Source organism: Rhinolophus ferrumequinum, chromosome 10, assembly GCF_004115265.2.
Source record: "Rhinolophus ferrumequinum isolate MPI-CBG mRhiFer1 chromosome 10, mRhiFer1_v1.p, whole genome shotgun sequence".
NCBI lineage: Eukaryota > Metazoa > Chordata > Mammalia > Chiroptera > Rhinolophidae > Rhinolophus > Rhinolophus ferrumequinum.
In genome coordinates this window covers 77,954,455-77,976,574 of record NC_046293.1, presented here as the reverse complement: position 1 = coordinate 77,976,574, position 22,120 = coordinate 77,954,455, and the positions used below count along the sequence as shown (strand labels likewise).

Genomic DNA, 22,120 nt, shown 5'->3' with positions numbered 1-22,120 from the left:
ATTCTAAGAGAGTACAAAGAGCAGATCTTGCTCTGATCCAAGCCATGGAAGTCATCTTCATTTCAATTAATTTACTCTGCCTTTATGAACTTAAGAGTCTTTCAAGGAGGTTGACATTTCACTCATCTGAAAAAGCTTGGAATGTGACAGGGGAAAGGGAGGAGAAGTAAATCAAAGGGGTTAGCAATTTTCCAGATGCAATGTATTTTTCTTCTCTTCTTTCCACCAGAAATTTTAGAGAGACTTTTGACATTTTAATTCCCTATGCAAAACCACAGTAGCAAAAAATGCTTACAGATTATATGTCAGAAAACAAACACACACATGTGCCCTTGCACATGAAATAAATATAAATTTCGATTCATTGCTCCTTATATCATTTATTGCATTTATTAGATGTTTGTGTGTACATTTTAATCAACAAAATTTTAATTTAAAAGCAACAGAAGCTTTTTTAACTTTCTTTTTTTTTTCCCTTGTGTGTTGATAACTAAGTCATGAAGTTTATGCTGGTTTTTTCATTTAAAAAGATGGCATTTATAAAAATGGTTCTCATGACTATAATTTAAATCACACCAGAATATTTCAGTTATCACCTTTAGACACATGGTTTCAGGAAACTATGCTCAAATATTTCATGCAAATTCTGATCATTTAAGAAGAGTTCTTTTTTCATGGAGTGGAATTCACTAAAACATCTAGGGGTAAGAAAAAACAAACAAACAAACAAAAAACAAACAAACAAACAAAAGAAACTTTGAGACCTGAAGATAAATTCTTTGCAACAGGGAACATGCCCATTGTGTCTGGGAGCTAGAGAGGGAGAAATGGCAGTTAACTCCCTGAAACACCCTGCTTCGACATTTACCTGACAGCTTTGGTATCTTGACATTTTCCCCAGTGCATTTCTTCCTTTATCAGGTATTATTTTACAAGGGATTTCTTGTTACACAGAACTAACACAAATCAATCTATAACAGAGGAATTTGTTTAATACATTTATTCTTTAAGAAGTTGCATGTTCATATTTCATCAACTCACACAATAAAAAAAAAAACGTTACTACTAAAACAGAATTCGTGGAGACTGGTGCATGGTAAACCTATTTAGTCTTCAGAGGTTCATTCTTAGATTTTAATGTTAAATAATAACAACTATTCATTTAAGCTGGTCTCACTGTATATCTTGACCGTTAGCAATTCCACACACAGCAGCTTATTGTGGTATCCTTTAAATATGAGAAATAAGAATGTTTTACTTTTCCATTAAAAGAAAAATAGGAGTACTGTATGTTACATGGCCCATGAAATATTGGCAGTGTGCTCCTTGGCTTTCATTCGAAGGACTGCGATACTGGAAGACCTCCTTTCAAACTCTGGCTTTGTTTCAAACGCATGTCCATTGGTAGCCCCAGTAAGAAGAGAGTCAGTGAAAAAATTGTTGAGGGGCACGTGGCTGAACTGGTTCTGGTGGTTTGAAAACCCTGTGTAACTGGAATCTGTCCGAGGCGAGTGAGAATAAGGTGTCATACAGGAGGAAGTGTCACGTGGTAACATGCATGAAGTAACCACAGAACCACCACTTGCATTTCCTGCCCACAAATTGTTCTGAATCTGGAATATATAAAACAACACATATTACATTTACATGTTCTCACTTTTGTTCCCTTACTTTTGTTAAACTGTATTTACTGAATTTTGTTAATTATTCATTGTTTTGCTTCTATTTGGTGGTCTGTAATTACATTCGGAGTACAGAAAGTGATTACTGAAAAAATAATTATTTGAAGGTTTCTTCCAGTTTGCTTTACTGTAATAGATCACCAAAAACCCACATACATAACCACAAAAAGTACTCTCAAAATACGTCAATCTCTTGAGTATTCTTTTTATAGTCATAATTTTCAAAACGAAATCTGAAGATTCAGTCATGAATCATGACCAATTCATGTGCTTAGAAAAGCGGTTTAAGATATGGTTTTAAATTTAAATGTAGTTTTCATATTTCTAAACAAATGACACAATTGCATTTTTAAAAGATCTATAGCTGTACTCGGTGTGGCAGTTTTTATTGGAAACCACTGCTGACATTAAGATGTTTGCTCTAGATATTTTTGATCGAAACCATTTTGAAAACTGTTTACCCTTTCATTGATGTTTATTTCCTATAGTCTTGAATACATGGTTCTGTGCATATTATGAGATGTACATATTTTTAAAATTTATTCTATAATTTATATATGATATAGTGAGGTTGCAACAGAAGCATGACATGTAAAACAAATTTAAAATTCTAAAACATGACCATTATCAAATAATGGAAGCACAACTGAGAAAAATATTCAAGTATTAGCAAAAATATAATGAGCATAATTACAGTACTTTAAAACATATACGATTGAAAACTGGGTTATCATTTGTGCCCAAGGAATTCACAACATTTCATATTATTAAATCTCTACCAGAAACAGTGTAATATTACCAACAAGCACAAATTTCTCTAACGTTACTAATATGTAAAAGTAACACTAAATAGAATGTGTATAATATGAATTTTAAATAGAAAGTATCTTAGACCAGATTATTTAAACAAGGAAAAAAGCACAACGATTACATGCATTATTGAGAAACAGAGACAAAATCATGACAAAAGGCAGGAGCTGGGAGAAAAAGGGAAATGTTCCATGGTATAGCATGGCAGAGATGCAGCCTTAGATGATGAAATTTAAAAATCATATGCCTTTTGTCATATTATTATAGATTTGAACTAGAACACAGCAGCAATACACATATTTATCACACCTAGCTTTCTTTTTTAAAACCATGATAATTAGAATGGAATCATCAATTATTTCCACACTTACCCAAGTAACGTTTTCTTATATTTACTTTTACACAAAGATTCCAGTCTACTAAATACAGCCTCTGGTGTAGTCTTACAACACAGAAACTTAAACTGTATCTTTTAAGACAAACTTATTTTCAATTAAAAGCAGAAAATATGTTAATATTCTAGATCACACTGGAGAGATGTCTGTTACTCTGTAACTCAAGAAAAGATGACTCACCCAGTTTCAATACATAAGAGAAATCTGAAAAACTAATTTCATCTCTTGTGTGGGGCTTCAATGTTTGGCAAGATGCTCCTTTTAGTAGTTTTAGAGATAACTCTTCATATGAATATTTTTTAAGCTGCTTTAAATATGTTAAGTTTGTGAGCTATATCTACAGATACATAATGGCTTGCATATTTTATTAATCCTTAAATCATCTTGAGCTGTGTTTTAATTTTGGCTCATTCTACAATACGTATCCCACTTTAGGCAAAATATAATGATTGGTGTTAGTGATTGCTGAGTTATGTATAGCAAACCAACAAGAGGGGCTGTTAATGTCATTACTCTGTCAAACTAGCTCTTCTAATTTGATCTGGGTGATTTTCCTCTGACACTCAATCAAACATTGTGCTACAGTGAAAAAAACACAGTCACATGTCTGACAAAAGGGCTTTCAGGAAATGAAAATGAACTTGCTTGTTTATTTTGAAGAAAAGAAAGAAAGGCAAACAGTGGTAGAGGAAGATTATTTACCTTATATGTTTATTAAAGGATTCCTCAAGTTATATATAGTGTTGCTAGAATTTAATATTAAAATAATCTAGTCACATTCCAAATGCATAGAAATAGATTTACCAGTTTGATGGGGGGAAAAAAAGGCAAATAAGGATGGTAAAGGCAAAGAAGGTAATCTATGCCTATAAATTGAGAAAGTATTTTCTTCCTAAAAGAATTAACATGAACCTACTTATAAGTTGAAAAGAAATTCTCCAGTTTCTACAACATGGGCAAATATTTCATTTTGATCAATACTTCTCATCTGACTTGATCAAGCAAGTTAAATATGTTACTTTTGGTGAAATTATTTCTAACATATCGAAATGTTTTCTGAATAGAACAGATTGGTAAAACAAGTTACTACAGCAATATTTTAGGAAGGCTTGAGAACATACCCACAGAGCTAATGGGAAGCAATACTCTTGCACATTACTGATATGTCCTGTTTCCATGATCTCTCTCTCTCCTCACCTCCCCCATATCTTTCTTTTGTTTTTAAATTTCTGGAATGTCTTCATTTGACTTTAGAGATCTAGCTATTTTCTCTATCAAAAGTTAGATACAAACCATAAAAGATAACATCCCCAGTGAACTGAGGTTTTGCTTTCTCTGAAGCATTCCCTCTGGATGTTTAAACATCTGCTGATGACGATCGAAATGAGACTCATGATAGCTAATGGTTATCAATAAATTACCAGGGTTCAGGCATTACACTAAATGCATTATGAAGACTTATCATAATTTAATACACTAAAAGGTGTGTATATTTACATTTACTATCCCTATTTTATACAAGAACTATGCAACAAAGAGCTTAAGAACCTCACCCAAGATTACAATACTCCAGTGGTGGAGGTCAAATCTGAACCCAGGAATCTAAAGAAATGCTACAATAATGTAAAAATTAGTCTTATGAGTTGAAATCGCTTATTTACTTATTCATTACTGTGACTTTGTGCAGTTTCATAGTATCTACTCTGAAAGCAAAATCCCCAATAATTGCTCAAACTGTTTCCTCATCCTCAGGCCTAACATAATACAAAATAAGCTCTTCTTACAAATTTATTAGGTGATTGAAAAATCTGTGAGAATATGAAATTTGGACTGATCCATTTTTATGTAAGCAAAGTTTTATGGAAAATTTATGCTGAATACCTAAATTTTATTTCATGATTTGAACTCTAGAATTGCCATATTATATAATTTTAACAGAAATCTTGAAAATTATATACTTAGACCAGCTGACTATATCTCCCTCAGTAGTTTGTTTTTGTCGTCGTTGTTGTTAAATAGTTATTCTCCATCAGAGACGCATCTTCTTTTTTGACTCATTAAGAATAGGGTGTGGTTCAGGTGATCTATATTAAAATAATGGCAGTGATCTAACACACACTTTCACTTCTGAAAAATCGCCTGGGATTAGGAATATTACCGAAATCCAACTTCCTTCCACATGCAAAAACCTCTTGTACACTTTCAATTATGTTTACTTCCTCTGACTAGAAGCTCACTTGCTTAAAAACTTCCATTCTCTTTTGGAGGGTTCTGTGAAAAAAAGTGAGCTGTTATCTTCCTCTACCACTTTTATTTCTTTTCCTTAAAATGATACAGAGTAAGTACTATACTCCTCACACACGAAAATCTTCAAATAGCACAGGCAATTGTTCCACAATTGTAAGTCTCTCTTCTTTAAGCATTCCCCATATGCATGGTTTCCAGACTGCTCAAGGCAGTCACATCCTTCAGGTATGCTGGAGGGCATCAACACCTTTGACCCTTATCAACATTCCTGCACCGAAAACACAATGTCCTAGTCTAGATGTCCTGTGATCACTGTAGGGAAAACCTGGCAGTATCATCTTTGTTCTGGATCATCTATATATGCTAATAAGTGAAGGCAATGTTTGATTGAACAAAGTCACTGTTGTCAAAGTGGGCTCATGATATGACACCCTCATCCCCCACCAATTCTATTCTTATGTTAAGTGGCCACTTTAAAACCATGTGCTAGGTCTACAAGTCATACTGTCTAAAATTGTTTATATGTGTATATATATATATATATGTATATATGTGTATATATATATACACACATATATATACATGTATATATGTGTGTATGTGTGTGTGTATTTATATATATATATATATCAGAGAAACCATACAAAAATCTCGTTCTCTGACTCATTAAAAGCTCTATGGCTGTTAAATTTTGAAATAAAAGAATGCATATTTTTTCCTATAGGATCACTACTTTTTTTTTTTTTTTGGATTATTTCACAGACACCTACAATGGCAGTGTCCAGCACCAAATAATTTTGGGGTGTTTATTGTAGGCCTCTAACTGTATAACAGTCAAGGGCTTTACAATCAGGAACAACATTATTAAATAATGCCCAGATCTTTCTTTCATGTGTGCTTAAAAACAAAGAAAGAAAGAAAGAAAAAAGAGACTGCCTGCCTTTACACGTTTTCTTCTTTGTTGTGTTTAAAAGGAGTGGTGAATCTAAAAACACTCCATATTTTAGTGTGCTTCACAACATTTAAAAATGTTCTAGGGTTATGTTCAAAGCATGGTCCAGGGAACTTGGCCAAATGCCTTCCATTATCATGAATGGAAGTTCAGCTGACTTACTGCACTCCACTTTGAACATTTGCCCCTTACTATTTTTTCTAATCAAATAAAAAGCCAACACTTAATTATTCCATGTCTTTGAGTTTTTGAGGAAAGTTGGCTTTTTTGTCTCATTCTTTCCAAACAGAAATCAAATTCATTCATTTTACAATCATTTTTCTTCTAAGAAATTAAAAGCTAAAAATAGGAAGGAGTGAGTTAAGGGATGTGTGTGGTGTGTGTGTGTGTGTGTAAAATACACAAATTAATATAACAGTTCTTCACTTTGCCAATATATTTGTCATGAATTGAAGTAATATAGTAAATCATGGATAAGAAATTACCTTTACCTAGAAACTTGATATAGATACATTCCTTATATAACCAAAAATAGAAAGAAATGTTTAGTATACTAAACCTGATGTATATTTCAAATATATTTGCTGATTTTATTGTAGTGAGTAGTTTTTAAGACTTTTTCGAAAACTTTGAAAAATAAATGTAAGTTTGTTAGTCTTTTCCTTAGTTGTAAAGTAGCATAATGTGTAAAAAAACATAAAATAGTTCCACGATAGTATTATATATTAATGTTAGTGTTATATAGAAGATACTCACCATGGAATGTAATCTGGATTTAACAGAATACTGAACAACATGAAAATATACTCGTATGAGTAATAGCCATTCCTTAATTTTATCTCTAAAACCAACTAAATAATATTTTTCTACTAAAATAATTTTATTAAACCCTCCTCCTCCTCTCTCAGTATATAACTACTCCTACCTGCCACAATCACCCGTATGCATTCATACACACGCACGTGATTCTACTACACTCTCACTACCCTCACATCCCAGATCCACATGCATCATTGATAAAGGCTGATTTAAAAAGACAGAAATAAGGGGTTAACAAGGAGATATTTGTGATAATATTATAGCAATAACTTATTTGCATTAAAAAGTTGATTTTGGTTTTTCCTTTTTAACAGAATGTTTATATTTATTAACTACTCTATATTATTCAATACTTACTATATAGATTTATTATCACATTATCACTATATAATTTAATTTGCCATATTTTTTTAGATGGTCTCTTTAAAAAATGTAAACATCACTTATTTTTCTTTTTATCACTTTTTACAAAAGTAGTTCAATTTTTTTAAGAGACCATTACATTCTCTACTAGCCTATCCCTTCCTTTAAAATTTAGGGTGACAAAGTATTAATAAGAATCATATGCTCAGTAACTTGCGGGTGTTTTTTGCTGTTGACTAACTTTAAGGTCCCATTAACTTTTCTAGTAACTGATCAGTAGGTTGCTAACAGGCAGAAACAGTGTAAGTGTTTTTCTAAATAGTGAATTTGCTACCAGTGAGTAACACACTGAGACTTTGTCTAACCAAAAAAAAAAAAAAGTCCTAACTTGAATAATTACACAGTAAAAAGATCAATCCGAGCATGTTTAGGTACTACCTGAGATAGAAATAAGGGTGCATTTCATCAGGGTAAATTTTATTAGGTGTCATTTCACCAAAAAATGTTAAGATAATATATAAATATTAAGATTTTTTTCGGAATCAATTTACATTTCAAAAGTTGAAAAGTAGATACAGAGGGTGCCAAAAAAATGTAAACACATTTGAAGAAAGGAAAAAACGGTATTAAAATTCTAACACTCAATATACACCAATAACAAAAGATGAACACTAGTCATGTGTATACATTTTTTTGGCACTCCTGGTATTTTCAACATATAGTATTCTGAATCTGAAGTGTTTAAAAATGATTAATTGATCAGAAAAGCATCACATGTTAAACAATGATTGCTACTTTGATTTTTAAAATAAAATTCTACCTTACAAATATGTACAGGGATTTGGAACAAGGAAGGGTGTTTTTTCCATAAAAAAAAAAAAAAAATCACTGTTAGATGCCAATCATGAGACCAATAATTTGAGAAGAAAATTGCTTTACAGAAAAATGAAGGCACTAAATCTCACAAGATACGTTAATGTCTGGAAATTTTTAGAATGACATCATGCAAGGGTATTTAAATGGTGTATTATTCAAATAATATTTGAAATATGTGCCAAGTGCAAGATATAAGAAACATTAAGGATATTCTTTTCTTTTAGTGTTGAAAGTGTTCATAAATTTTATAGTAATTATTAAAAAGATTTATAGGAAATCTCGCCATATATTCTTTAAAACAAAACTTTCCAAACCAACTCACTTCAGTAGGGCATAAAATAACAGCACTTAGCATTTTCTATTTTATTTATTATTATCTAGCAACGATTATCATATATTTTCCATTTGTCACATTACTTTTCATGAATTTTAGTCCCTGGATGATAGCTATTGTTGATTCTTCTGTGCTTGGTTCATCTTTAATGACACACCCACCCTATTAAAACTAAGTTAACAATAATAACAAACAAAGATGAAAATATATACATTTTCCTTCTGAATTAATAATGTAAAATATAAATCAAATATGTAATACTTTCATTTGCACAGGATATTTTAAATCTTAGATGTCCACTTGATGTCAAACATGAACTTTGAATATATTCTTAAAATCCTGAGTAATCAATTATATTCATGTTGTATTTGTGTAAACTACAAAGCTGGAATTTTATTTTGTGATATTTAAATCAACTGTGAGATTGTGCAGTTTTTTGTTTTTGTTTTTTGTCTACTTAATGCTCCGCGATTTAGAATAAAAAAGAAAGTCCATAGAAACATAAGGTTTAACAAATACAGCATGCATAAAATTCTGGATTAATGTGTATCATAAGGTTCACTAACCTTACTGTTACTCACTAACAATAATAGTGTGAACTGCAAGTTATAACCCACAGGCCTGTTCCCATAGACTTCCCAGGCTTTGATGGCTTAATTTTCCCCCTGGTTCTTCTCTATTCTCCTGTAAGGTACTTTTCATATGTATAAGCAACATTGGCATTCTTTCATAATTTATTTTTACATTTTTTCTTATTAATTTTTCTACTCTATTAATGTATTCTTTCCTTTTAAAATATAAAATATGTAAGACCAATTGAGTTAAATTCAATGCTTTAACATTGGTTACCTATTTAAAGCAAAAAACACAAAAATTAGCTACGTTATAATTACTGAGTAAAGCCATAAATCATAGTAAATTTGAACGTTACAGTTTTCAACAAATAAGTCTTTTCTCATAATCTAAAACATTAATGCACTTTACTTCTTTTAGAGGATATTCTTTATCTCTGTATATTCAACAAAATAAAAATTAGTCACTGTGTGTGTCTAGCTGCACCTTCACTTAATTGATATTGGCAAAATCTCTCATGCTACACATCTTACTTTTAATATATATGTATACATATATATGTACATATAAGAAATATTATTTATACATATTTATATAAAACTTGTACATATTTTACTCATTTAATTAAATCAACTTTATCCATTGTAAAAACTGTATTTATTTGAGTAATAATAGACCAGCATCATTATCATATTCCTTCTAGGATTTTAAGTATTTGTGCTTTCAGTGAGAAATTTTACAATATCAATATGATGTGTTGACATAATCATGTTAACATTTTTGTCCTTCCATTCATCATTAAGGGAAGTTTTACTGTATCACTATATGACCATCTCATTGGTTGTTTCATAGATATAATAATATTCATTACACAATGCATCAAGTATAGCTATATTGTTAACATTTCTAAAATATTGGGTTGTTTACTTCAAATGTTTGCAGAAAATAGAAATAACAGTGATAAAATTGTGATACTTTCTCTAAAGGTAAATATTTCTCTAGATTCCTTTAAATTGTGAAACCACAGTTGTTGAAGGACACAAATTCCTGATACCTTATTTATCTTAAGTAAATGTAAACTTTAAGATTAGTAGAAAGTGGTGATAGAAGAAGGGTAGGGTGAACAATATCTTCACAATTGCTACTTTACAGAAACTTGAAAATTTCCTGTTAAAAATTGTATAATTTACGATGTTTGAAATAGAATAATTTGTTAAACTACAAATGTTATACAACATTAATTTGTTTTAAATTACTCCCAATTATTATAAATTATCTATAATTTGAACCCAACTCTTAGTATGTTCAAACTCCAAGAGGCATAAATCTATAATGTCATCAATTAAACAACAGAAAATAAGATACTGCACAGGCCCCTTTGTACATTTAGTAAACATAGATTTAGTTATTCTTCTCATTATATACTAAGTAAAACCTCACTGAAAATTTTGGTAGAAAACAACTGCAACCTCTTTTTAAACATTTTTGATGAAAGTATTTTCTTCGTGAGGAAATAATTTTGGTGAATGAAGTTTCAAAGTTTCATAAAGTTACTATATTTGGCTGTCCTAATTTAAAGAAGTATATTTAACTGAATTTGGTCTTTCCCTAGGTCCCTAAATAGTAAATTTACTCACAGATTGGATTAATTTAAATGCTACAACATAAGAGAACATCGAAACCTCTCTATGGTGGAAAAAATTAATAATGACCAATGGCTATTATAGAACTGTTACCATTTACTGAGCACTCCTTATGTGTTAGGTGATGTTGTAAGACTTCGCATAAACTATTTTGTTTAATCCTCACAAACATCATATGAACTTTTGTCTCCATTTTATGAATGAGGAGAAATGTTTATAGAGGTTCATTCATTTGACAAAGATCGAAAATCTATTCAGTGGCATAGCCATGACGCAAACCCACTACTTTGTGAAGCCTACAGTCATACATTAACACCTGGTCCTCCTCCTGTCGCAGGATTGAGTTCAGTAAGCTGTTTGGAAATCAACTCAATCCTCTCAGCAACAGAAAAAGCATTATGTCATCACCATCATCTATACAACCAATACCACCAACTCTAGTACTAGCGATACCTCCATCTTACAAATAAAAATATCTGAAGATCAAGGAAGTCAACACTTATCCAAAGTTACCCAGCTCGTAAGTGATCAAGTTAATGCACGTGCAATCCAAACCAAATCTAAAGGCATGAAATTAGGGTCCCTTGTAAGAATGAAGTCTAGTTATAATCTCCCAGAAATTTTCCTACCTTAACAAAATATTTTACTCACCAAAATAATTATTTTTAAAAAATGCTTCGGTTTTAATAAGTTGGAAACAGATTAGAATCTGTTGATAGATACTTGCTCGCTTTTTCAATTCAAAGCCAAAGTTATATAGGTCTTTTTGGTCTGCTGGGTATAGTCTGCATCAAAAAGTGTTTGCAGAATTTGGTACAAACATCACCTAGTTCATAATCTGTCCACAAAGGAGAAGAGTTTGTCTGGATCATTCATATGATGCCTAAAACAGTACCTAGGATATATTTATTAGATAAAATGCAAATAAGTCTAGGGAAAAAAATGAAGGTGAAAGGGCTCTGCAAAATCTTTCTAGTCTATTTCTTTTAGCAGAGTTATCAATTGAGGAGCAAAGAGGAAAATTTAATTGCTTAAGACCACAGAGCTGGTTAATAGCAGAGATACAGAAATCAGCTGTTTTATTAAAACATGATTAATTTTAGGTTTATAATGCACCCATCAATGAATATTGAAGTGCATCAGTGTTTCTTCCCACATCTATTCAGTGCATATATAATTTGTGTAATAATGTGGTGATACAAAGATAAGAACTGAATCATCTTTGTAAATACTTTATATTGCAAATTGGGTGGCAGACATATACAAGCCACCACAATGTCAGTGAGAAAGTGATGTGCTGATTGATTAAAGGAGGATTGAGAGAGGTTTCATGGAGGAAATACGGTTTACGTGAGGTGAAGGGAATTCAAGATAGGAGGCACAGGTTCGGCACAAGCAATGAGACAGTTTTTTATAAATGTCTTTATTACAGAACATCAAGTAGTTTCATTTACCTAAATTATAGTGTTGCTGAAAGGCAACTGATACGTGAGAAAATATAAATGGCTTAAAAAAATACTATTTTCCAGTACATCAAAATACACTATTTTAAAGTCTATTACTACTGACATAATACCCCTCACTTTCTTATTGTGCTATCGTATAAGAGCACTCTTTACAAAAAGAATATATGAAAAAAGCCTAAAAATTCTCTACATTTTTAAATTCTCTACATTTATATCATTCTTTTATAAATTTAAAAATGGAAGCATTTTTGCTTTCTGAAGTGATTCAATGTTTTAGGGTTAAAATTTAACTATTTCATTGCTCAGTGATGCATTATGGAGATAAGGTTACATAAATAATCCCGGACTTCTCAACTCAGAAATCCTGGGCTCAAATTCAATGAGTTAATGGCTATACGAAGAAAGCCAGGCTTAAAATAAGCCCTCAACTGGTAGTTATTATTTTTACTGTTATGACTGTTGTCACTCTAGTGTAATGAAGACCAGTAGAAACAAAGTGTTTAGAATATTTTAGAAAATATTAATTACTATTCATGCACAAACATGTTCTATAAAGACACCTTTATGTGAGGTAAGATTATAATCCACACCGAGCAGGCTTGAGGAGATCATTTGCTAAACCATCTCTTTTTCATGTATTTCTGTATATGGTTTTGCTTTCCTGCCAAATTGCTAATTCTTTATTTCTGTCCTGCCTCCGACATGTTCTAGTTTCCAACTGTTTTTGTAATTAATATTTTTTTTCTGTAATTAGTAACAGTAACTTATTCCAGTGTCTTATTGCATTGAGCTGCTGGATTCTATTTTGGTTTCTATTTTTCCCATTATAAATTTTTATTTTAAGGCACATCATTTTTTAAAAAATTTCCTTCAGGCTGAAGCGTGGAAACATGATCTTGTCATAATTTTTCTCTGGCTTTCTCCAATATCTACAGTGGGTTGTGGGAGACACTTGATTTCAGAATTTTGGGCAACCAAACGTTCAATGACTTACGGATACAGAAAAGTACTGTGGATTTTACAGTATTGATTTTGTTACTGTTGACAAATTGCACTATTAAAATAACTTTAACAACATAAGATCTCTGTGCTCCCGTACTTAAAGTATGAGGGGGTATAACCAACATTATGGAGAAGCCACAGGGAGAAGTAGTGCAAAATTCCCATGATTTACGAGGGGACATGTTAAATCAGTCCTTCGTAAATCAGTCCTTCGTCGGAGTGAAAAAGACTATCAAATGTATAATTTGTAGCATTTCCTCTCCTGCTTGAGCTGCTAGTTCACCTCCTTCTACCAGTTGATAACATCTAAAGCTGTGCAGCAGAATAACACAATAGCGAGATAATCCTAAAAAAGGGGGCAATTAGACAGAGTACATTATGTTGCATTAAGTCATCATAAAGAGGTTAATTGGTGCGAGGCACTATTCTAAATGTTTTATGCAATACAGAAGAAAGGAAAGTTAGAGATAAGTCAAGCAACAGCAAAGAACAGAGAAATGGAAAATAGACAGAAGTAAGGGTTACAAGGAAAGGAATGAAGATTGAAATAATAAGGTACAAAAAAGATATGTAATAGTCACGTAATGTGGGACTGACTTATCAGACTATTTAAAGTCCATCTCAAAAGAGTTCATAATTTGTGACTTTATTATTTCTAAAGTTATCACGGTCAAGTAGTTCCAAGTTACACAAGGTATATGCCATCTCCATTATTTTTTATTGTTATTTCACTGGGTGTGAGTACATTCTCTGCTCCCATAAACTAAACTGCAGACTTGAATAATGCAACTTAAGCCTTGTTCTCCTTTGGTATTAATTTATTAATCATTCAATCATTCAAACATATTTGCTGGGAGAGGCAGTCTATTGTGAGGGTGACTTGCATTTGGGGGCCAGAATGCCTATGGTAAAATCCAGGTTTCACCACTAGTGAAAGTGAATAAATACCTCACCTCTCTGTGCCTGTTTCCTGATGAGAAACGGGGATAATTAATAACACCTACCACATACGGTTGTTGTGAGGATTAAATGAATTAATATATGAAACCTGCTTAGAACAGTAAGGCTTACAGTTGTATGAACAACAAAAAAAAAACTGCAGGGCCTGCTCTGATGGATCTTATAGCCTAGAAGGGAAACATCCTCACAACATTGTCTTTAGAACTCAACTAGGACACGGAAAAATATTTGGTGAGTAAAATTTCATTAGCTCTATGATGATAAGTAATCAGGAATACACACACACACACACTCACAAACACATACACATATGCTTTTAAACAGCAGAAAAAATAAGGTTAACTACTTGAAGATAAATTTTTTAAAGTGAGAGAAACAAGATGCTTTTTATGGCAGGTATGGCATTTATTCAAAAGGTAGCCCTAATGCTGGTCTTCTACCCAAGTGCAGTGGCAAGGCTGAGCTATAATAGCCCTTTCTAGACTGTCTGGTAAGGGACCACTTGTGTGATCACAGAGCGATTCCTTAACTCACCTGGGTCTGATTTCCTAACTTTTAAAATGAAGAAGTTGAATGAGGTGATCTCTGAGGCTCTAGTTCACATGTAAGACCACATGAATAAATTTATCTAGAGAAGTGAAGGTGTCAAGATAGGTTCTTAAGGATCAAAAAAAGCATTACAAAGTACGGAAAAGAATTAAAAACTCCCTAATTTTAATTGAAAAGGAAAAAATAATTTCTAAATATGTACCCTTTGAAATGAGAGCTCCCATTTTAGAGGGAAGTGTTTTTTCACATGATAAAATGTAAAAATTATATCCAGTACTAATTCTATATATGTTTTAAATAACAGGGGGCTAAAGGTTCCCTTGAAACAATGAGCAACTTCAAAGCTGAAAAGACAACACAGGAAAAGAGATATTTTTAAGTGGAATGAAGTCTTCATATACCACATTTGACACTAGGTTATGGTATGATTCATAAAATATTAGCCACAGAGATAGCACGCCAAACAATATTTTATTTATTTTTAAAAGCTAACAGGGAAGTAATTCTGAATAATTAAAATATAGAATAATTAAAAGACTTATACTATTGAATGATGCTACTTCAGTTGTTGCAATATATAACAAGAGAGCCTGAAGTATTTTGAATGAATAGCTCTGAAAGAAAACAGTAAGAAAATAAATATTTTAGTAAAATGAAAATCTAATGAACATGAAAAAAGTCTTCTGGAGGTTAAAATTTTCATTCTTCACTGTTATATCAGCTATAATAAAGCCTATACTAGCCCTTTTCAGAATATATACACCACATCTACTTTTCTCCATCAACATTCTATGCAGTTTACCATACCTGTGGATAGCTGTCAGTCCTTGGCAAAACTGATATATCATAGGTGGCAGCAAAATGGCTTTTAGCTTGTTGTATTTGGCCATAACGTTCTCTTTTTCTCCACTTGGCCCTTCGATTTTGAAACCAAACCTAATTTTTTAAAGAAGGAGAATTTCAGTTAAGAGATATTTGATAATGCAAAAGTGATGCTAAAAGACTTCAAATCAGAAAAGTAAATCAGGTCAACAAAATTATTAATAAAGGAATTTCTTTATCAGAAAAGGATCCATAAATTTTACTTTCTCTTTTACCCTGATAGGATAATCAGTATGTCCGTGAGGCAATACAAATTAATAGAAAAAGTGAATATACTTTCAAAACATTTATTTAACATGTCTGAGCCTCTGTTTTCTCAATTACAGAAAATAAAAAGGTATTAGATTATATGATCTTGAAGACTCCTTAAGTCTCCAAATTATCATAGGTAAACCTCCTCTCAGACAGAGAATGCTACAAATCTGGAAGATATTCATGACTTTTTAGTTTGGGGTTATGCATATAACATTAACCTAGCCAATATATAACCAAATTAATACTCTGGGTCTGTCAAAACAATTATCTTTAAAGCATTTCACAAAGTGAAGGCTCTTCTGGGTTGCACCAATACTTAATTAATCTTAGAAAAATTTAAACGTAAAGATTACATCTAAAACATACGGCATCAGCAGAAATATTGTGTTTATTTAGCAACAGAAAATATTAAGATTTCACATTATATTGAGCATGATAAAGACTAAAGGTAAAACTGGAATCATCTGAAGTTGAAGTGTGGTTCTAAAACATACAAATGTGCTTATTATATAAATTATACCATTTGTAACAATTATATTCCCTTAGAGTAAATGCTCAGTAATCTTCAAAATTATTTCTTCAATTTAGAAGACTAACACTTAATATGAATAATAAAAGAAACAGAGCAGATATAACCAAGTGTGAAGAAAGCCTGTGAGTTAGTGCGGCCTCTACAGGGTCATTAAGCTCTCGTTTTAATTTCTCTAATGACACAGTAATAATATCTATCATAACAACTGTTCTGCAGTGGGTTAAATATTCACTAATGCACACTTATAGCTCTCCAGAATCTTCATTTTAATATTTTGATGTATTAAAGGAAGATACGGAAAATGATATTCAATATGTATAACCTGATATTTTTGAGTAGACATCATGCAAGCAACTTTCGGAGAGTTCTTTAGTCTTTACATAACTATGTTCAGAATATACAATATTTAGGAAAGAAGCTAGAAATCAAATATAAAAATACAAATTGTAAAAAGCCTTTCATCTAAATTTCCTTGAAATTTTTACTCTTTTTAATATTCAGTTCTAAGCTATTACATCTTTACCCTCACAGTGATGGAAACATTAAAATCTCAGTTTAATGTACTGCAAATTTAAGATGGCTCTTTGAAGAGTTTTCAGCAATTAAAACAAGGCAAAGAGAGCTACCTATTCAGTAAGTTTCCTTAGAACACTGCTAGCAAATGTGTATTATTCATTATACCCAGGGCTCGAGACAACATCAACAATAAAACCAAATAAAATATATTTTCTTATTCTCTCCCCAGATAGTCACCGGAGGCATACTAAGGGAATTTTGTAATGAAGTTTATTATTATTTATCTATCTATCTGTCTATCTGTCTATCCATCTATCTATTTTACTGAGAAAAAGACCTTGACGATATCCTTAAAATGGATGCCAATTACTACTGTGATGTTGTTTGAAAAGGAAGAAAGAGAACAATCTGAATAAATTAGGTTCAGGGTGGCACTCTCTGCATGTTCTTAGACAAAAATTAATCGAGATTTGATGAAATGTTAAGAGGAAAACAAACATGTATTGTGCACAGCTGATTACTCTGTGCAAATGTATTTTTCTACGGTTACAAGTAATTTAAATACATGAACACAAGACAAAAAAACAATACGTACAGAGCTCCTGTTCAAACTTGACAATTCTAAGATTCTCCGTTAGCATCAACTTCCTATATATTTACTTCCTGAACTAAGATAAAGTAACCATTTGCCTCCATAAATTAAAGAAAAAACCTGCTGCTTGTTATTCCTGCACTACCAGATGTTGTCTTTAATGATGTAAAAGCTTTATGATGGCTTAATCTTCAGAAGAAATACTAGTACTCCACTCAGAACAAAAATTTCCACTATTTTATTCATTTCTCCATTCCAGTAGTTTACAGGGACTGCAAAAATTCAATATTTTCCTATTCAGAGTAATAAAAACATGCCAAAGGGAAATGCTATTCTGCTGAATTACTGTTATTTGGAACCTAATAAAATATAGTTTAAGAATATCAACTCTAGTAAAAATAAAATATGCCTAAGAGATGTAATTTTACTTAGCATAATTTTTCTTTTTCAAATGATTAAAATGTTTAGTAATTGGATCATCCAATTTGATAATTTAATACAACATAAACATAATTGAGATTTTAAAAGTAAGACCATTATTCCTATTGCCTCTGCAAAAATCGTGTTAACTTATCTAGATTTAAAAAACTAAAATGGAATGGCACTACTGGCAACTACTGGGGCTAGAAAATTGTAATTAAGTTATATAATCTTTTATCATATAAGGGAAAATAGATTTGGTAGACATAACAATTGGGAATTTGTAAGCTTGCTTTATTTGTTCTTCATTATAGCCCCAACCTCAATAAAATTACAGATTTATGGGTCATTCTACAAATAACTTACCATACCTGGTACATAAACTAAAAAAAACAAAACCCTCAAAGGCTGATACAACAGAAAAAGTAAAACACATGCATTATTAAATGGATAGCTTTGATTTTGTTTTTCACCCTTTAAAAATTAAAATTTAAAATCAGAGCTATGTTAAGATATTCACAAGTATTAATTTTTATGCCTATGTAACAAGTCAAGTATTTATGTTTTTGTGCGAATTGTTAAATCCTTTGCAAGTAAAAAGAAATCTTAGTTGAACTACATTCATACATCATTGTTCTATATCTTCAAATATTTATAGTTCCTTTGTGGCAAAGTGCAACTATTGAATTATTCTAACACTATTCTCCTATGCCCACCCCCATCCACATACCCAAGGCGTTCATGTGTTACATACCTGGACCCTGGCCTCAGTGAGCTCTGTCCTCAGAGCAAGCTGTTCTCTGACGTATACATCCGGGTAATGGGTTTTCTGAAAGACCTTCTCCAGCTCCTCCAGCTGCAAGCTGGTGAAGGTGGTTCGGTGTCTCCGCTTCTTACTGCTGGAAACATTGCTGTCACACTTATCCCCAAGTTCATCCATCTCTCCCTTTTCTGGCATCCCTTTCACAGGAGACATCCGGAGACTGTTACAGTTGTCCATGGCTCTATTTAGTTCGGTGTGAAGAGGCTGTCCTTCTACTTTAGTGATCCCATAGTTCACTGTACCGGAAGGGGGGAAACAACAGTTCTCAGGATTGTGAAGCGTTTCAGTAAAGGAATTAAGTTGAAGTAAGTTAGAGCATCAGGAAAGTGTCTGCTAATGATTTATTGGGCCAGTATTAATCGGATCAACACATCACATACAAGTATTAATCCACTTTGGGCAAGTTGAAAACCATTTTAAAAAGGGTACATGGAACTCATAATTTGCCAAAATTCACAGTTCTACTTTACAGGGCTAATGTACTAGTTATGCACATAATTAATAATCAAATTAAGGTAGTCAAATTAAAACATGCTCTAGATTTAAAAAGAAAAAAAAAACCCAAGTGGGCATAACTTTTGAAAAGTGAACCAAATTTAATTTGTCATATATTTATCTACAGCAGACAAAATTAAGCTACTTACATGGCCCAAGCAAGATATTTCAGTTTTAAATAATATCTGTAAAACAAAATCCAAACTCTTCCCAAAAGTTATCCTCCTCCTTGACACAAAAATCTATAGATTTAAGATATGGTATTGTTTCTATTATATTTCAAATAGTTTAACTGTATAGTTATGTCTTCATTTAAATTTTTTTTCCAAAGTGACCCACTAAATTTAAAAATGAATTTCATGGTAGTTTCTGAAAATGTGTCCTATAGAAAAGAAGACTTCAGTAGACTTGTTTAGCTTAAAAACTCATTTGCAATACTTTCTAAATATATCCTATTTATTCTTAACTCATGAAATGTTTTAAGACAAGACAGCTTTATTTTTCCATCTAGTAAAGCACAGAAATGAAAACATCTATTAAAATATTACAAAGAAAATCAACTGGCATTCTGTTTTGGGATATTTTAATTTCAGTGATTTCCTCCAGATTTGACTACATGCTTGTGATATGATATAAAACAAATATGTATCATATGGTGCCACACACACACACACACACACACACACACACGCAAGGATGCATATAATGAAACGGGAGGCATCTTTTAAAAAAGTAAAGTCAACCCAGCCAGAATATCTTCCAATGAACTGTCACATTTTTTTCGTTTTTGCATGTTTTTGGATGATCTCATAAGGTATTTTTACAACTACTTTAATCATTATACAAATGTACTAAACGGTAATACCTATATAACTTAAATGCCAAGTAGATTTTCTGCAAAAGATGTGATTTAAAACTAAATATAAAGAAGAACCCTAAGTGATTAACAATACGGTTTTGTCTCGGTGGACAGAGTTAAATGGGGAACTTCGGTAATTAGGGATGGGGGAGGGGAAGCAGTCGTGAAGCTAAGGGCATCTCAGGAGAAAGACAGGAACTCTCCTAAATTTAGCGGACTGCTCCCTACATTCATCTTAGTTAATACTTTCCTATTAAAATTCATACTAATGGTGTGATGTTCGTTTAAAAGTTGATAAAGTATCACAAATCACCTATTTCTTTTATTCTTTTGGATTCCCGACAATTTAAAATATTGAGTCCTATCCAGTAGTCAACACAGGACATTACAGAATCTTTTTTTAATACTGTCCATACAAATAACGTTTTGTATACATCTAAGAATTCCAAAAATCTAAAGATACTGTTGTATGAAATATATTCAGAAAGTAAAACTTTCATTGTATTAAAAACAAATTGTTTGTCTTTCTAAATAAATGACTGAAACGACTTAACTGATTTTCTCTATCGTTTGCGCCTTTATTTTTGGTTTACCATTGGAAGTAAAAAATAACTCGCAACGTTGAATAAAATAAGTAAAATGTACGAAATTTTTTTTTAAGTTACACTGTGTACAAAGTATTCAGAAATGAGCTCCTATGATCCAGTGCCTGGCCAGATTTTGAACATCCATTCAAATAGGGGGTGGGAGGCTTGTTGTAAATATTTCACACTTAATTCGTTTGTTATTTTAAAGCAACCCGCTCCTTACAGCTTAACTGTGGAACATATACAGTGATAAGGAAAAGTCCTCTTGGAATTGTAAACTTGCTTTAGCTGTCTCGATCTGAAAAAAAATAGGTTTGTATTGGGTTACAAGATAGAAAAGATAGATGGTTTGTTTTGATAACATTTTGACTTTGAGATACTTGGCTATCCAAAGTTGAAGATTTCACTGAGAAGCTTTCCGAAAGGCTTCTGAGATGACTTTTAATGTGAAGTCAGAAAACTAGACAATGCAAAATTCCGGAGTGAGTGATTATATTGGCGATCCCTTGCTCGAAGCTATTTAAAGTGATGGGTGTCTAACCAAAATTTGTGTGTTGTATGGCAAACCCGATGAAGCTGAAATCAAATTCAAACAAGCTAATCTAGCAACCCTCCAACTTCACAAAGAAAAATATCGCTACGTCTTGGGGAGGGGGGGAGTCTTTCACCTAAAGGAGCCCAGAGTTTTATTCGTGACGACAGTGACGTTCTCTAACGAGCTGTGAACGATTTCAGCTCCTCCAGCCGGGGCAGCGCGGCGGGCTCGCAGAGGAAGCGCGCTGTCTTGACTCAATTACGCTTTATTTACCGCCCTATCAGTTTACGCCTGGGTCCTGGATGGAGGAACTCAGGGACCGCTGGGGACTAGACTCGACAGCCCAAGGAGAACCGCGCGGAGGCAACCCGGCGCTGAATCCTTCTTTGGCCCCCAAAGTCCGCGGCAAAACACCGCTTTCTAAAACGCGCACCGTTTCTCTGCCTTCCACCGCCCTCCAGCTCTCTCTCTCCCGCTCTCCTTCCTTCCTACCTCTCTGGCTGTCCCGACCGTCCCCCGCAACTTTGGGTTTGCAGAAGGGCTGCAGCGGATCGGGCAGGGGCTGGGAACTCACCGCTGCTGTCCTGACAGGGCGAGGTCCTCTCCAGGCGCACGTGATGCTCGGCGCGGGGCAGGGGCCCGAAGGCCTGCACGCATTTGCCCGCCGACGCTTTGCTGTAAAAGGACTCATTGTCCAGCGTCTCCATAACGTGCTCCAACGCGCCTCCTGCGCCCATGTAAAAGTCACTGTTTTTACTCGGCGGGCTCTTGAGGGCAAACTTCTCGCTCAGAAACTCCATAATCCTGGAAGCTGTCGCGGAGCTCCCGTGGCGCGGAGGCTGGAAAGAGCTGGGGGAGGGAGCGGGTGGGCGGGAAGAGGGAGGGCCGAAAGGAGGGAAGGGGAAGCGAGCTCTGCAGCGCCGGGAGCTGCCCTGCTCCTAGCCCTTTAATAC

At 33.1% G+C, this 22,120-nt stretch overlaps 1 protein-coding gene across 1 annotated transcript; it reads right to left on the bottom strand.

Annotated features, from left to right (window-relative positions):
• Positions 1-985: 985 nt before the first annotated feature.
• Positions 986-22,120, bottom strand: ALX1 (ALX homeobox 1). Its single transcript, XM_033118063.1, has 4 exons — positions 21,742-22,120; positions 18,623-18,927; positions 15,479-15,607; positions 986-1,613 (listed from the first exon to the last, which is right to left on the bottom strand). The coding sequence occupies exons 1-4, from the start codon at positions 21,965-21,967 to the stop codon at positions 1,293-1,295; spliced, it is 981 nt and encodes a 326-aa protein (XP_032973954.1). The 5' UTR covers positions 21,968-22,120; the 3' UTR covers positions 986-1,292.

What these genes read in the sequence shown, in the direction of transcription:
- ALX1 (XM_033118063.1), bottom strand. Translation starts at nt 21,967, where the DNA reads ATGGAGTTTCTGAGCGAGAAGTTTGCCCTCAAGAGCCCGCCGAGTAAA. An exon ending in TCACTGAGGCCAGGGTCCAG is followed by an intron (nt 15,608 to 18,622) that starts GTATGTAACACA and finishes TTAAAAAATTAG; the next exon opens with GTTTGGTTTCAAAATCGAAG. An exon ending in GGACTGACAGCTATCCACAG is followed by an intron (nt 1,614 to 15,478) that starts GTATGGTAAACT and finishes TATATATTCCAG; the next exon opens with ATTCAGAACAATTTGTGGGC.